The sequence below is a fragment of the Cervus canadensis genome, chromosome 6 (assembly GCF_019320065.1).
Source record: "Cervus canadensis isolate Bull #8, Minnesota chromosome 6, ASM1932006v1, whole genome shotgun sequence".
Taxonomy (NCBI): Eukaryota; Metazoa; Chordata; class Mammalia; order Artiodactyla; family Cervidae; genus Cervus; species Cervus canadensis.
This window is the reverse complement of record NC_057391.1, coordinates 94,166,539-94,183,476: the sequence shown is the minus strand read 5'-3', so window position 1 is coordinate 94,183,476 and position 16,938 is coordinate 94,166,539. Positions and strand designations below refer to the sequence as shown.

Below are 16,938 nucleotides of genomic sequence, written 5' to 3'. Positions count from 1 at the left end.
TCTAGGTCATCCCAGTGCACCTGCCCCAAGCACTTGTCTTATGCATCCAACCTGGGCTGGCGATCTGTTTCACACTTGATAACATACATGTTTTGATGCTGTTCTCTCAGATCATCCCACCCTCGCCTTCTCCCATAGAGTCCAAAAGTCTGGTTCTATACATCTGTGTCTCTTTTTCTGTCTTGCATATAGGGTTATCGTTACCATCTTTCTAAATTCCATATATATGCGTTAGTATACTGTATTGGTGTTTTTCTTTCTGGCTTACTTCACTCTGTATAATGGGCTCCAGTTTCATCCACCTCATTAGAACTGATTCAGATGAATTCTTTGAGGGATAGAGATCTATTCCTGGTGGCTCAGACTGTAAAGCGTCTGCCTGCAACGTGGGAGACCTGGGTTCGATTGCTGGATGGAGAAGAATCCCCTGGAGAAGGTAATGGCAACCCACTCCAGTACTCTTGCCTGGGAAATCCCATGGACAGAGGAGCTGGTGGGTTACAGTCTGTGGGGTCTCAAAGAGTCGGACACGACTGAGCGATTTCACTCACTTCACTTTGAGGGATAGATTATAGGATCAGTCCTCCACATAGAATTTGTATTTGCCTGTGCCCCATTGTTGAAAACGCTTAAAAACTCTGCAGTCTTTAGGACCACTCTAAATGAAAGTTTTCATTTGAAGGATTCATGATTAATGTGGATTTAGACCCTACAACCACGTGAAGGTCACTGTGGCTACATACTTGCAAGGAGGTTTTCTCCTCCATTGTGGATTGCTGCCCCGTTCTTTGAAAAGGGCTGGTTTCGTGTTCTCGTTTACTCTGAGGAGCTCACTGCTTTAGCCAAAGGTCTCCAATTCAATTCACTACCTTGGGCAGGCCCTCAGTGTTTATCTTCTATTTGTCTTCAGTCTGCAGAACAAAACTGAGGCTTCCCAGAGTTAGCGGATAACTTTAGAATTGAGTGGGTATAGGAGCTCTCCTACTTCTAGGATTCCCATAGAAAATCACTTTGGTTTTGTTCTCTCTTAATTCCTTGACAGCTCAAAAGTGCATTTTAAAAAGATGTTTTTACACTTTATCTAGTATTTTTAGTTTTTAGCAGGAGATGTATAATAGGGTGTTTTGTCAGTCCTACTGGCAGGCTACAGTCCACGGGGTTGCAAGAGTCGGACATGATTTAGCATCTAAACCACCACCACTGTTAGAAATAGAAGTCTGTCTTCTGTTTTTTAATGGGAAAAGCTACACATATGTGAAAATATTAATAAAATGAAACACATCCAGCCTTTCTGTGAGGTCTATAAAATATGTGTGTAAGTTTTGATGTTTGTAATACCCGTGAGTAGTATTTGTTTGCCATTTATAATTTGGTTCATTTTGTATTTGTTTGCTTTTTTATATCCCTTGCCCTCATCCCTTGCCCTCTGGACTTCGTGACCATAACTCAGCGCTTGGTTTCCGTTGGACTTGATTCAAAGAATGCAGTTTGCGTTTGGGACTGGAAAAGAGGGAAAATGTTGTCTATGGCTCCAGGTCACACAGATAGAGTAAGTATTGTACCTTGGAGTTTCTAATGGGTGTTGGGTGGGAAGAAGCCAGAGAACAGTCAGGGGATTTTATGTTTCTGTGTTTTGTTATTGTTTTTGTCAGTTGTTTGTATGTAATTAAAAATTTAAAGTGTAATTGAAAGTACTTATAAAATTTTAGAATGCATATATGTGTTGTAGTACTCAAAAACATAAATTGATATGTAGTTTTAGCACAAAACCTTTAATCCAGTGTTTGCTTCAGCAAAAATGATGAATTTTAAGTTGTTCAGACCTAAATTAAAAAATTGAATGGGTCATGCCTAGGCTCTATTTATTATTTAGTTTGGTTTATCATTGATTTGTTATAAAAGTATTATAGTTAGGGTAAATAATATTGTGTGTGTAAATTTGAAATTATGTTAGAGACCTAACATTTTTCACTTTGGAAACTTGTTAAAAATATATTCCTTATTCTAAGTTGTATGAGGTTAATATAATGAATATATTGTAGTCAGCTTTTTAATTAAATATTATACTACTTTTATAAAAATACATAAAAAATTTTGTCATAAACTCTTAAAAATGTCTGATTTTTTCGTGTGTAGTAAAATCCTAACCTGAACTAGCATAAGAGCTATAGTCATTGATTCTATTTGGGGATAATCTATGAATTGGTAAAAGTTATATAAAAATTTTTGTATGCATTTGTATTTTGGAAGATAAACTTGGTTTTGGCATATTCTCAGAGGGGCCTGTTATACACAAACAATTTAAATAATTATTTAAGTGTTCAGTTCAGTTGCTCAGTCACATCCGACTCTTTGTGACCCCATGAATCACAGCACGCCAGGCCTCCCTGTCCATCACCCAACTCCTGGAGTTTACTCAAACTCATGCCCATTGAGTCGGTGATGCCATCCAGCCATCTCATCCTCTGTTAAAGTGTTAGGTGCATTTTATTATACAGTTATGTATTCTAACTTACTTAGATCAAAGCATTTCACACATTAGTACTTTGGACTTAATAAATAGACTGATTAAAAGTATTTTTAAAGGTTCAGCAGTATGTTTTTCATTTAATCTGTATTATGGTGAGTTGCTAAATGTTTATTTTTAAGATGTGTTCTTTCTTCATTGTCACTAAAAACTGTCACTTTGTAAATTTTTAGAGGTAGTAAGCATGTTAGGTGACTGTGAGGCAGTTGTCAAAGAAAGCATGGTGCACACTACCGTTGAGCAGAGTCAGGGGGTGTCTGACGGGAGGAGCCTGCGTGCTCTCTCGTGAGTCCTGTGTCCCTCTTCAGGCGGAGCAGCACGCTGCTCCCAGGGCCTGAGGGCATTGTGTGAGGCGGGCTTGGGTCTGCTTTAGTAAACATTCTCTTTGGGACAAAACTGCTTAGTCTCGCTCCCCTTTCTTGAGATATGGATTGTCTCCTGACCTTGTGACTAACACTACCCCTTGTTCCCTTGGTAACGGTTGCTGTACGTTTGGTTTTCTGATCTCTATCATTCCCAAAAGAAGTTTCTTGTACCACAGCCTATATATACTCATAGAAAAATCATTAAAGCACCTTTGCTCCATCAGAGCTTAGGTCCCCGTGTCTTTTTTGTTTCTCTCTCTCTCTCTTTTTCTGGCTGATTCTCTGGAGCTTAGAGACCCGTCGTGCTCACTTTCCTGCCCGGGCTTCTAAGACCCTCTCGAGAAGGCACTTCGTGCCTTCACCCCCTTGAGGGGGCACCTGGTGCGTTGTGAGCGATGCAAGTCCTGTGTCAAGGGCTTTATTGGTCCTCTGCATAAACCAGGGAATATCAGCCTCTTTCTCTCTTTTACTTTCTTATCGTAGACTCCGTACCACCAGGTTCCAGTCCATTAAAGGACCACAACAGAGCAGAATTGTTTTTTCTGCTATAACATTTTTTTTCAAATATTAAATTTTCTTTTATTTATTGTTCAAGTTCATATTTCTAATGCATATTTTATTTCATCTGGGTTTTTTCTTGTTTGATTTTGTAGCAAAGATTTGTTTGTTTATAACTTATGGAGTCTTAGAAATTGAATCTGAGGAATTTCCAAAATTTATACAGTAATGAAAATTTAAACAGTGTAGAAAACTGGAAACAGAATTTTTACTGTGAAATAAATATTTGGCTCCTTTATGTAAGTAGTTCTGTGTGATAGAAAGCTGCAAAAATGTTCTCTTGTTTTTATTTCTAGCTGCAAAAGTGTTAAGTTTATGTTCTGTTCATTATCTTTCCTCTGTAGAATTTATGCAGGTATCTGCCTCATGCCCTAGTTCTGTTGAATCATTCTTGTTATTTATAGACCAAAAATTTTTTTAAATTAAAAATAGAGGTGTTAATTTTTGCTCCAGTAGTTGTTTCATATGGTTCATAGAAACTAAGAAATAGTTTTTGTTCCTTATCATTTTGATACTTTGTTTCTGATAGGATTTTTTTTATTTCTGATAAAAATGTAAAATTCTGATTTTTATTTAGAGGAATATTGTTTTCTGATATGTGGACTTTTGGGCTATTTTGGCTTTTGGACAGGATTCTTAAATGATTCTCAAAATAAGTGTCTTAACCATGAATCTGATTTTTTTTTTAACAGATATTTGATATTTCTTGGGATTTGTACCAGCCAAATAAACTTGTCAGCTGTGGTGTAAAACATATCAAGGTACTAGAAGAGTCTTACTTACAATAGTCATGGTTACTTATTCTCTGCTACTAAGCAGAGACACATCACACTGCAGTTTATACACACACACACACATATATATTTTATGTGTGTATATATATATATACATGTGTATATATATATGTATATACACTCATAAACATATATGTATGTTTAAAATCAGTGGCCTCAAAGGACAAAAAATTATGACTTAGCCATTCAAATAGCTAATGAATGCTCTAATCAATGAAACTTAATGATATTTAAATTTAAAAGCTTCATGGTTTCTGTGCATAAGTATAGCCTGTTCTCTTCTTTCAGTAAGTCCCAGTTTCAGTCTGTTATTTTCTTCTAAGTCAGTGATTATCAACTTTGGCTGCATATTAAAATCACCTGGGGGAAATTAAAGCATAGTATACCCGAACCCCCTCTGAGATGTACTGAGAGAGACCCTTTGGAGAGGGAAGCCCAGGTACTCAAATGATTCTGATGTTCAGCAGGAGTTAAGAACCATTGTTCTAGAATCCAACTCGGTGCTCTCCTATAGAGTAACCACTGGATAGATGTGGCTCTTTAGCATTTGAAATATGAAGGTGACTGAAGAAATGAATATTAGCTGCGCTTTCATTGCTAACCTATTCCCAACTTTTTAATCTAAGTTTATGTAGTTTTTTTCTCCCAGAAAACTAAGGGAAATAGCATATCTTGAAACCTACTCCAATTCAGCCCCCTTTATTCTTACAGTAAGGACTGAAACCAGCAGTTTATCTGCTATAATGTAGCTAATGACAGCACTAGGATACGGATGTGAACATTGAATGCTATTGAATCATAAGGGAATTTCATGGGTAATTTCTCATCTCCTGCTCTAATATAGCATCAAAGTACTGGAAATATTTGTATTATGAGCCTTCTTTAGTAATTTGATTATACTATGTACTTTTTAGTTCTGGAGTTTATGTGGAAATGCTCTGACTCCAAAACGAGGGGTCTTTGGGAAGACTGGTGACCTTCAGACCATCTTGTGCCTGGCCTGTGCGAGGGATGAATTAACGTATTCTGGCGCACTCAATGGGGATATATATGTTTGGAAGGGAATCAATCTTATACGAACAATACAAGGAGCTCATACTGTAAGTATATTTAAATATTTTGAACACTTTTAGGTATAAATTACTTACCTCCTTGTCTTAGAATGAAAAGTTCCATAATATAGCAGACATTCTAATCAATTCAGTTACTTGAAAACTGCTATTACAATTGAATTAATTTGTCTATTTGTTTTCAAGATTTCAATGAAAAAACATTATGCAATTAAAGTAGTATAATTAGTATTTTGTTCAAACCATTGTTTTAGTATGGTGTCTTTTTCATTATTGGAAAAAGCTTCTTAAATTTAACCTAGAAGTATTAGTTCCAAAGAATAGCAAGGAGAGATGAGAAAGCCTTCCTCAGCTATCAGTGCAAAGAAATAGAGGAAAACAACAGAATGCGAAAGACTAGAGATCTCTTCAAGAAAATTAGAGATGCCAAGGGAACATTTCATGCAAAGATGGGCTCAATAAAGGACAGAAATGGAAGGGACCTAATTAAGAAGAGGTGGCAAGAATACACAGAAGAACTGTACAAAAGAGATCTTCACGACCCAGATAATCACAATGGTGTGATCACTCACCTAGAGCCAGACATCCTGGAATGTGAAGTCAAGTGGGCTTTAGGAAGCATCACTATGAACAAGCTAGTGGAGGTGATGAAATTCCAGATGAGCTATTTCAAATCCTCAAAGATGATGCTGTGAAAGTGCTGCACTCAATATGCCAGCAAATGTGGAAAACTCAGCAGTGGCCACAGGACAGGAAAAGGTCAGTTTGCATTCCAATCCCAAAGAAAGGCAATGACAAAGAATGTTCAAACTACCACACAATTGCACTCATCTCACACACTAATAAAGTAATGCTTAAAATTCTCCAAGCCAGGCTTCAGCAATACGTGAACCGTGAACTTCCAGATGTTCAAGCTGGTTTTAGAAAAGGCAGAGGAACCAGAAATCAAATTGCCAACATCCTCTGGATCATCAAAAAAGCAAGAGAGTTCCAGAAAAACATCTTTTCTGCTTTATTGACTATGCCAAAGCCTTTGACTGTGTGGATCACAATAAACTGTGGAAAATTCTGAAAGAGATGGGAATACCAGACCACCTGACCTGCCTCTTGAGAAACTGTATGCAGGTCAGGAAGCAACAGTTAGAACTGGACATGGAACAACAGACTGGTTCCAAATAGGAAAAGGAGTATGTCAAGACTGTATATTGTCACCCTGCTTATTTAACTTATATGCAGAGTACATCATGAGAAATGCTGGGCTGGAGAAGCACAAGCTGGAATCAAGATTGCCAGGAGAAATATCAATAACCTCAGATATGCAGATGACACCACCCCCCCCCCCACCAGCCCCTGATGGCAGGAATGTAAGAAGAACTAAAGAGCCTCTGATGAAAGTGAAAGAGGAGAGTGAAAAAGTTGGCTTAAAGCTCAACATTCAGAAAACTAAGATCATGGCATCTGGTCCCATCACTTCATGGCAAATAGATGGGGAAACAGTGGAAACTGTGTCAGACTTTATTTTTCTGGGCTCCAAAATCACTGCAGATGGTAATTTCAGCAATGAAATTAAAAGACATTTACTCCTTGGAAAGAAAGTTATGACCAACCTAGATAGCATATTAAAAAGCAGAGACATTACTTTGCCAACAAAGGTCCATCTAGTCAAGGCTATTGTTTTTCCAGTAGTCATGTATGGATGTGAGAGTGGACTACAAAGAAAGGTGAGCACCGAAGAATTAATGCTTTTGAACTGTGGTGTTGGAGAAGACCCTTGAGAGTCCCTTGGACTGCAAGGAGATCTAACCAGTCCATCCTAAAGGAGATAAGTCCTGGGTGTTCATTGGAAGGATTGATGTTGAAGCTGAAACTCCAGTACTTTGACCACCTGATGTGAAGAGCTGACTCATTGGAAAAGACCCTGATGTTGGGAAAGATTGAGGGGAGGAGGAGAAGGGGACGACAGAGGATGAGATGGTTGGATGGCATCACCGACTCCATGGACATGGGTTTGGGTGAACTCTGGGAGTTGGTGATGGACAGGGAGGCCTGGTGTGCTGCAGTTCATGGGGTCACAAAGAGTCGGACATGACTGAGCAACTGAACTGAACTGATTCTAGATTAACCACATTAGAGTAAAACTAGAGCTTTTGTAGCTAATTTACCAGTGGGAAATTTGGGGATAGTTCTAGAGTAATATTAACTTTTTAATTTTAACATCATTGATTGAGTGATAAAGAAATTTTTGTACTTCATGAGATTTTCATATAATAAGTTACCAAACCAGGGAAAAAGATGTGTTGTTAAAACCTTTCAGTGTTTTTTCAGAAAGAATCTCACAGAGAATGAACTTACGGTTGCCAGGGGGAAGAATGAGAGAGGAGATAGTTAGGGAGTTTGGGAAGGACATGTACACACTGCTGTGTTTAAAATGGGTAACCAACAAGGACCTACTGTATAGCACATGGAACTCTGCCTAATGCTATGTGGCGACCTGGATGGGAGGGGAGTTTGGGGGAGAATGGATGCATGTCCCTTTGCTCTTCATCTGAAACTGTCACGGCATTGTTAATCAGCTATACCCCAATACAAGGTAAAAATTTTTTTTAAAGAAAACCTTTTAGTGTTTTTTGATTTGATCATTTTAGCGGTTGGGTCTCTCACATAGTGAAGGGACCTGGAGAGCATAGAGCTGCCATATTGTTATCAGGAACATCTCAAGTAGAAAAGCTATTAAACGTATAAATATGAGAGCTTCCCAGGTGGCATAGTGGTAAAGAATCCACCTGCCAGTGCAGGATATACTAGAGATGCGGGTTCAGTCGCAGGATCGGAAAGAGCCCCTGGAGAAAGAAATGGCAACCCGCTCCAGTATTCTTGCTTGGGAAATCCCATGGACAGAAGAGTCTGGTGGACTACAGTCCATAGAGTTGCAATGAGGTCAGACATGACTGAGCGCACACACACATATTAATATGAATCACTTTTAAATATATAATACATTTCGTGTTAAATATTCTTAAGAACTGCTTAGAGTAGGAGTTGCTTTCAACAAAATGTCTGAAGACCAGAAATAGCAGATTCTAGCAAAAGTTGTGGCATTTCACATTTTGTACCATCAGTATAAAAATATCAGTTTGTTCCTCATACTCATCAGCCCAGGACATGATCACTATTGTAAATTGTTGCTTATCTTCTGGGTGAAAAATATTAACTATTTGTTTTAATTTTCTTTCCCATCTATTTGTGAAATTTCTTATATTTACTGATTACAGTTGACCCTTAAACAACATAGGTTTGAACCTCAAGGGTCCAGTTGTATGGGAATTATTTTCAATAGTAAATACTGCATGTGTGCGCGCGCATGCATGCACGCTTATGCTCTGTTGTGTGTTATCTCCCAGAGTTTGCTCAAACTCATGTCCAGTGAGTTGTTGATGCCATCCAACCATCACATCCTCGGTCACCCTCTTCTCCTGCCTTCAGTCTCTCCCAGCATCAGGGTCTTTTCCAGTGAGTCGGCTCTTCGCATAGGTGACCAAAGTATTGGAGTTTCAGCTTCAGCATCTGTCCTTCCAGTGCATTATTCAGGACTGATTTCCTTTAGGATTGACTGGTTGGATCTCCTTGTAGTCCAAAGGACTGTAAAGAGTCTTCTCCGACACCACAGTTCGAAAGCACTGATTCTTTGGCTCTCAGCTTTCTTTATGGTTCAACTCTCACATCCACGCATGACTACTGGTAAAACCATAGCTTTGTAGTACTACACAGTCTGTGGTTGGTTAAATCCACAGATACTGTGGGACTGCAGATATGGAGAAATCTTGATGTGGAGGTTCACTTCTAAGTTATACTAGAATTTTTGACTCCACAAAACTCCTACATTGTTCAAGGGTCAACTGTACTTGAATTTCCTTTTCTATTAATCGACTTTACTTATCCTTTGCTCTTTTTTTTATTGTTGTTGTTGGATTTTATTTTGTTTATTTGTGTGTTAGTCATACACATTGATGTACACATACACATTTTGACAGTCATACACATTGCAAATATTTCCCCAGTCTGTTTGTTTTTACTATGATATCTTTTCTCATATGAAAAATTTAAAAATTTTCCTTTATGACTTGTGGGTAACTGCCATACTTATAAAGTTCTTTCAACAGCCCAAAGTTACATAAGTGTTCTGACTGTTCTAACATATTTGTTTTATTTTTTACAGTTAGAATTTTGTCTGTATGTTTTGGTTTTGTCTGATTCATTTTTGTATATGGTATAGGTTTAACTTAATTTTCTCTTATATCATTAAATGCCACTTTGGTCATATATGAGTTCCTGTATATACATAGATTTATTTCTGAATTACCATCTGTATTTTCTGATGCATTTGACTATTCTTATGCCATATCAAAAAATTTTTATGTGAGTTTCTACTGTCACATGTAGCGTATTTTCTTAAAAAGCATATGCTGTTAAATTATTTTATTCCCTCTTCTAGGCAGGAATTTTTAGCATGAATGCTTGTGAAGAAGGCTTTGCTACTGGTGGCAGAGATGGCTGTATTCGTCTTTGGGATCTAACTTTTAAACCAATTACTGTGATTGATCTCAGGGAAGCAGACCAGGGGTACAAAGGTAATAAGGAAGCAACTGTCTCATGACCAGGCGGGTTCTGAACATGCCAAGGGCTGTCTCTTCCTTTCATATATTTAAAGTATACTTTATAAATACAAGTGAGGCTTACGTTTGCTCCTTCAAACTGGATATGCTTAATTAAAATCCTTCTGCTGAGGAGGAAATTTTGCCTGAAGACTGTGTAGGTTTACTGATTGACAAAGATTCTTTTCTTATCTGATGCCAGCTCTAATGGGACCCACAGAGAGATGTGAGAAGTACTTACTTTGGTAACCTTAAATTTTGGAAATATTTTACTGTTTGAATGCTAAATGTAACTTTAGCAAATACACTGTTGAAAATAGTGTGTTGAGAGTTAGAGGAACTTTTGTTTAGGATTGTTTATGTGCATGTATGTGTGTTTTTCCTCCATCCAAATTTGTCAGCAACCAAGATATAATTTTTTCTCTGGAGGATTTTTAAAAATTGATGTAATAAAACAGTCTTTCACTACAAAAGTAAACGTGTTACCCACTAGTGTTGTATTATAAGAGTAGGATTGGAATTTACACAGGTCTATGTTTATGCCATATTTTAGTCACTTATTAGACATGTGACCTTGGGCTGCATACCATCATCTGTAAAATGAGAAATAGAAGAAATATCTCAGAGGGTTAAATGAGCTAATACATGTAAAATTTTTAGAAGAGTGTCTGGTACGTAATGATCATCCAGTAAATGTTAGCTGTTATACTGTGTTAATGAGTTTTGCTGAGCATTTTTGTACTGTAAAGTTTACAAAATAATTTGACACTTTTTCTTATTTGATTCTCATAACATTGTAAGTTACACAGTACCTCATTGTTGACCATACTATATAGATGAAGAAACTGAGGGAAATACCAACTTTCCTGAGGTTGCAAAAGGGATTGTATACAGAAAAAGTAGAAATCTTTCTTCTTAATGATTTTATGAGCACATTGAAGAGGTGAAATTTGGCACATAAAAATTAGATTATTCTAAGAGAAAAATAATACAATTCTATGAAGGTAGTTATGGGCTTCCCTGGTGGCTCAGATGGTAACGAATCCACCTGCAATGCGGGAGACCTGGGTTCGATCCCTGGGCTGGGAAGATCCCCTGGAGGAGGGCATGGCAACCCCACTCCAGTGTTCTTACCTGGAGAACCCCCAGGGACAGAGGAGCCTGATGCACTGCAGCCCACGGGCCTGCAGAGTCTAACACGACTGAGTGACTAAACGCAAGAGGGTGGCCCCAGAATGATTACTGTGCGGGTGATGCGCTCTGTGTTACAAGACTGACTGAGGAGGTGATCGGACTATGACTGATGTTGTCTAATGAGGAAGAAGAGTGTATGTCCTGAAGGATGGGTAGAAACTGGGTGTATAAAAAGAAATATTTCACATGGAAAACAGGATGGATAAATGAAGAAAATGTGTGGATCCAAGATTCCTTTTATCTTACACCTCAGGTATAAAAGATACAAAACTAATAGGGGTTTAGGCAGATTAGCATTCTCTTATTACAGTACTGATCTTAAATACAATTCAATTTTGACTAGGTTTGTCTGTAAGGAGTGTTTGTTGGCGAGGAGACCACATTCTAGTTGGAACACAGGACAGCGAGATTTTTGAAATTGTGGTTCATGAAAGAAACAAACCTTTCCTAATTATGCAAGGGCATTGTGAAGGTGAACTCTGGGCACTTGCCATCCATCCTACTAAACCTTTGGCCGTGACTGGAAGTGATGATCGTTCAGTCAGGTAAGCAAATCACAGAGTAATTGCACAGGCTGGAATTTGTCCTTAGAGCAACAGAAGAAAAACTTAAAAAAAAAAACCTTAGTTTTAAATTTTATCAGCTTTGATATAACAAATGACCATAACAGGTGCCAACAGTGTTTAGAATTAACAACTATTATAAGATTTGGATTTTTCTCTTAAAAGCCAAAGTTGGCATTTGTTTCATAGAAAAATATACAGAACTACCTCCTCTTTTAACAGCTATATAGTATTCCCCTACGTACTGTAGTTTATTCAGTTAAACTATCGTTTGATGGAAGTTTAGGTTCTTCCAGTTTTGTACTTCTAAATGCAGTGATTGAAGTGAATATCATTTTACCTTTGCCGTTTAGTCCATGTGTAAATAAGAATATTTCTGTGATAAATTCTTATTAGTGTTCAAAAGATACGTGCATTTTAAATTTTAATAGATAGTGCCTTACACAGAGGCAGTAACAATTTACACACCTGTCAGGGTGTGACAGAGCCTTTTCTCCCATACTCTTCCCACACTCTTGCCAGCACTAATCACACCAAACCATGAAAAATTACCTTGTTATGTTTTTAAAATATGCTTTACTCTCATATTGAGGGATCTTGAGTATGTTTTCATATGTTTAGAGGACATAATTATATTTCCTTTTCTTTGACTTGTTCGTTCAAGCTCTTTGCATATTTTCTCTTAGTTCATTGGTCTTTTTCTATTTATTTTAATATAGGATCTAATACCTGTCTATATATGAAAGCAGCAATTAGCCTTTTGTCTATGACAGTGGTTTTTAAAGTGTGATTCCTAGACCAGCAGCATCAACATTACAAGGGAACTAGTAGGCAATGCAAATTTATCATGCCTTATACAGGACCTTGTATGAGAAATCCACCAATTTAGGACTTTCTAGACACTAAAGTTTGGGAAGCACTGATCAGTGATATCAGTTGAGATACTTTTTCCACTTTGATATTGTCTTTTGTCCCCATTTCATCTGTATTAATATTTCCATTTGTATCTCTAAAAGATAACTCTAAACACCACCACAATACTGTTATCACTGTATTCCTTTTGCTTCTTAGAATTAGACTTATAATAAAGTCCATTTATTGCAATTGTTAATATGTCCTTTAAATCTCTTTTATTCTATAGCTTCCTTTCTTCTCTTTTTGATTTTTCTCTTTACAGTTTATTTGTTGAAGAAACTTAATATCTGCCCTCTAGAGTTCTCCACATTCTGGATTTGAATACCTATAGTATATTTTAATGCATTCCCTCTTCCCTGTATTCTGTAAACTGATAGTTAGATCTAGGGTTTGATGAGATGCAGTTAGCAATTTTCACTCAGAATATTTCCTAGGTGGTAATGTGTGTCCTTGTTTGATGGTAATAATGTAGTCTCCTTTTTGCCATATTTGCAGCCATTGACGGTTTTATCTAGATCAGTACTGCTCAAACTTTTTAAAAATTGTTCCTCTCCTAATGAGACTTCTAAGACATTTTCCCCCCTAATTGCACTCATTCCCTGTGAAATTTTAGCAGCACAAAAAATTGTATGTATGAATATTAATATGTATGTGTGTATGTATATATGCATGTATGTAGTTGTACTGTGGCACTTAAGAGAGCCACAAACTACTGTAATATTTAAGATTTTCACCCCTAAGAACTAATTTTTAGCTTTTGAGGGGCAATATTACCCCTGTCGAGAATATGTGACCTAAATCTGTTATATTATTGAGTTTCAAGTAGTGGTATTCTAACTTTATCATTCATTATTCATTTTTTTAGCTACCATGTTTGTATAAAAAGAATTTCTCCTCATTAACTGTTTGATTATCCTAGATACAATTTGCACAGGAAAAGCAGAAAAGTGCTTAATTCTTTCGTGTTTACTAAGTAAAAAATACGTGGTTCCATAGAATCTTTTCTATGACCTATTCACATTTCTTGCCATTTTTTTTGTAGCGTTGTAGATAGCTTTCTCCTTTATTTTTAGCAGCTCTTTACATATTATGGATATTAAGCCTTTGGAACGTAAGTTGCAAATACTTTTCACCACCTTGTTACTTGCTTTTTTATTATGCTTATATCTTTTGTCATGGAAAAGTTTTTGTTGTTATTTTGTTTTATGCATCTGAATTTATCAACATTTTCTTTTATGACTTCTGAGTTTTCTAGCATGGAGAAATCCTCCGTAAGGTTAAAAAGTTTTCCAGTATGTTCTTCTAGTATATCAGTGGGTTTAGTTTTTATGTTTAACTCCTAATCTTTGTAAAATTTACTTTATTGTAAGAAGTGAGGTGGGGATGCAACCTAATTCTTTCCAGGTGACTACTGATATTTTAAGTGGTATGTTAATCAATCATGCCACTTACTATCTTTGTGCTTCTCGGGTTTATGTAGATAGAAGATGCAATAGCACTGTCCACATGGAAACTTGGTGTGGGGCTACACTTTACTAGTGATTTGCTAGGAGTTTCTTCCATTTTAGGAGGACAGCTGCTACTGGCTGCTGCATAACTATGAAAACAGGGCAGCTGGTCCTTTGAAAAGTAATTGTGTTACCTGAAAACTGGGTTCACCTCTTGGTGGGTGCCAAACCAAAAGACAAACCAAAGATTGAGAGAAGAAAGGATGTATTACTACCTGCAGCAAGTAAGAACACCAGGATCTTTCCCAAACTAGTGTCTCCCCAAATAGCAAAATTGGGGGAGCTTTTATTGGAAAGTGTTGTAGAGCGAGTCAGGATTTTTAGCTTCTGTCCCTGAGGGAGCTCAGCGCCAGCAGTGGGTAACCCACCGGGGAGAGTGAAGTTCACTGTTAACACTGTGGGTTCCAAAGACATGATTCAAGACTGTGTGTTTGTGTGCAAAATTGTGAAAAAATAATACAGTGAATAATCATAAGGCTTTAAACAACTTAAATTTTTATAGGCTTTATAAATTTGTCTAAGCCATTCTCCCCTACATATTTTTTACCCCAATGTGATTCTATTTGACGTTGTATTGGATTACTGCTTTCCCACTAATGTCTTTGAAATATTCTAGCCTGTAGTTATTTCATGCAAACTATTCATAAAAGCTAGTTCTTTATCACTTCAGACTTGGCATTGACTCCTCAAATAAACCACTTAGTACTGAGAATAATATTTGTTGACTTATCAAGACTCTAGGAAAACCACTCAAAAGTATTTGCCTTGTTTTTAATTAACTGTTGGTGTTGTTCCCAAACCCTCAACTCTGTAAGCAACTGTTCTCGCTCAAAGGCTAATTATCTTAAACAAATTTATTTTTTCTGGACAGATTTCTTCAGCTGCAACAATCCAAAATGATTTAGTTAATCCATTACCAATAAGCAACTTTCTTTGCTTGTCTAAAAAGTGAGGCACTTGTTTTTTTTTACTTTCTTAGTAGGTTTTTTTAAGTAAAACCTCATTTTAATTTTTGAATGTGTAAAGAAATTCTGCTACAATGAGATTTTAAATTTTCTAATTTTTCTGACCGTTGCTTTCCTATGAGTTGAAAATATCATGATAAGTGCTTAGTCTGGTAATGTTAATGTATCTTTGTACTCTGTTAGGATGGCTATAATATCATTGAATAATAAACATAATGCTTTACCATCTAATTCAGTAGTTGTGTAATCCACACTCCACTGTGCCTTAAAACACAACATTCAGTTTTCTCTTTTTCCTTCTTGTTGTGATGTGATGGGTATATAAAAATAATAAAATGCCATGGTGTGACAGGACACCTAGCAGCTGAGGTTCTGTCAGGTTCTAACAGTGTCACTGTAATTTGCAGTGCATCAAAGGAGCAGAACGAGGAGACGAGCGACACCGTCTGCCGTCTGTTCTGTGAGCACTCGGCTCTGCCTCTGCGGCAGGAAAGTAGCCGTCGCCAGTGTGAGAACAGAGCGGCGTGGCTATGTTCCTGTGAAACTTGATCTGTAGACACTGAAATCTGAGCTTGAATTTCATGTGATTTTCTCATGACTCAAAATGTTATTCTTTGGTAATTTTTTTTCAAACATTTACAGTTGTAAAAACGAGCGGGATGAAGGTGGCAGAGTAGGAAGATATGGATCTTACTTCCCCTCCACAAATACATCAAAAATGCATCTACATATGGAAGCATTCTCACAGAAAACTAATTGGAAACTGGCAGAACTCCTATACAACCAGAGCTACCAAGAAAGATCTTCATGTGACTTGGTAGGATGGAAATAAAAGTATCAGGTTGGAACCTGCACCCCTGGGAATGATTTGAAAAGAGTCGGTTTGCATGGGAGGACCTAGCCCTGGAGAGCAAGCAGGTGGAGCCACAATCTGGGCATACCAGTTCTAGGGTCCAGTGCAGAGGAGATAAGCCCCCTTGCTTTCTGGGAGAGCCATTGGGACGGACAGAGGCCTCAAGTCTCGACTCCCCTTTGAAGCCGTGTGCACACGCTGACTTGCCAACAGCCGGGATGGACAGAGCCGTGCACTGGTGGCGGCTGCCACACCCACAGGCTCCAGTCTGAATGGAGCAAACACCCTGGCCCTGCTCTCTCCACCGCAGCCTGGCACAAGACCTAGCCCAGCCAGGCCCTGGGAAACGACACAGAGACAGACCATGGGGCTCGGGGTGGGGTGACCACTGTCGTCCACACGGCAGCGTGCAGCCGGTGGCCTCCCAGCGAGTGCTCCCTGGCCCCACCCGCTGCACACTGCAGATCAGTGCTTGACCTGGGGCAGACAGATCCTGGGCAAAGACTGCCACTGAGGCAGCCCAGGTCTCTGGCAGCAGTGCAGCCCCGACACCCTGACGCCCATCCTCAGCCTGTTCCGCACCACAGCCTTATGACAGATCTGGGGTGAAGGTAATAGAGGAAGGGATGTACTCTCAGCCTGCTTCTAAACAGAGCCATGGACGCCTGCGCAGGTTGCATGTAGGTCCTCTGAGGGCACAAGCATCACTTGCTTCAGCACTTGCTTCCTCTGGGGCCGGGCACATGCTCAAGGGCAACAGAGCCTTGTCACACCCAATCATCAGGGCTTCTGTTCCAACAGCTGAGAAGGCAGTCTCGTCTCTGACAGAGTGGCAGTAGCCGTGGAGCAGAGAGAAAGTCCTGCTGTAGTCCCTGAACAGGCTTTAGATCCTCCAGCACCTCTGCCTCCCCATCAAGGGGATAGTGGCTGGCATACCCTGGGAAAGATGGGACTGGCATTCATACCAAAACCAA

General features: G+C 38.4%; 1 protein-coding gene across 10 annotated transcripts in view; it reads left to right on the top strand.

Moving 5' to 3' along the window:
* The window catches only part of EML5 (EMAP like 5), a 151,456-nt gene that overhangs the window by 34,142 nt on the left and 100,376 nt on the right, over positions 1-16,938 (top strand). For all 10 annotated transcript variants that reach the window (XR_006270152.1, XM_043472724.1, XM_043472723.1 and 7 more), the window contains exons 3-7: positions 1,451-1,549; positions 4,143-4,211; positions 5,159-5,344; positions 9,807-9,942; positions 11,504-11,705. Coding sequence is in view for 9 of the 10 variants with exons in the window: in XM_043472724.1 (XP_043328659.1) it covers positions 1,451-1,549; positions 4,143-4,211; positions 5,159-5,344; positions 9,807-9,942; positions 11,504-11,705 (692 nt within the window). In the remaining variant the exon portion in view is untranslated. The remainder of the gene's footprint in view (positions 1-1,450; positions 1,550-4,142; positions 4,212-5,158; positions 5,345-9,806; positions 9,943-11,503; positions 11,706-16,938) is intronic.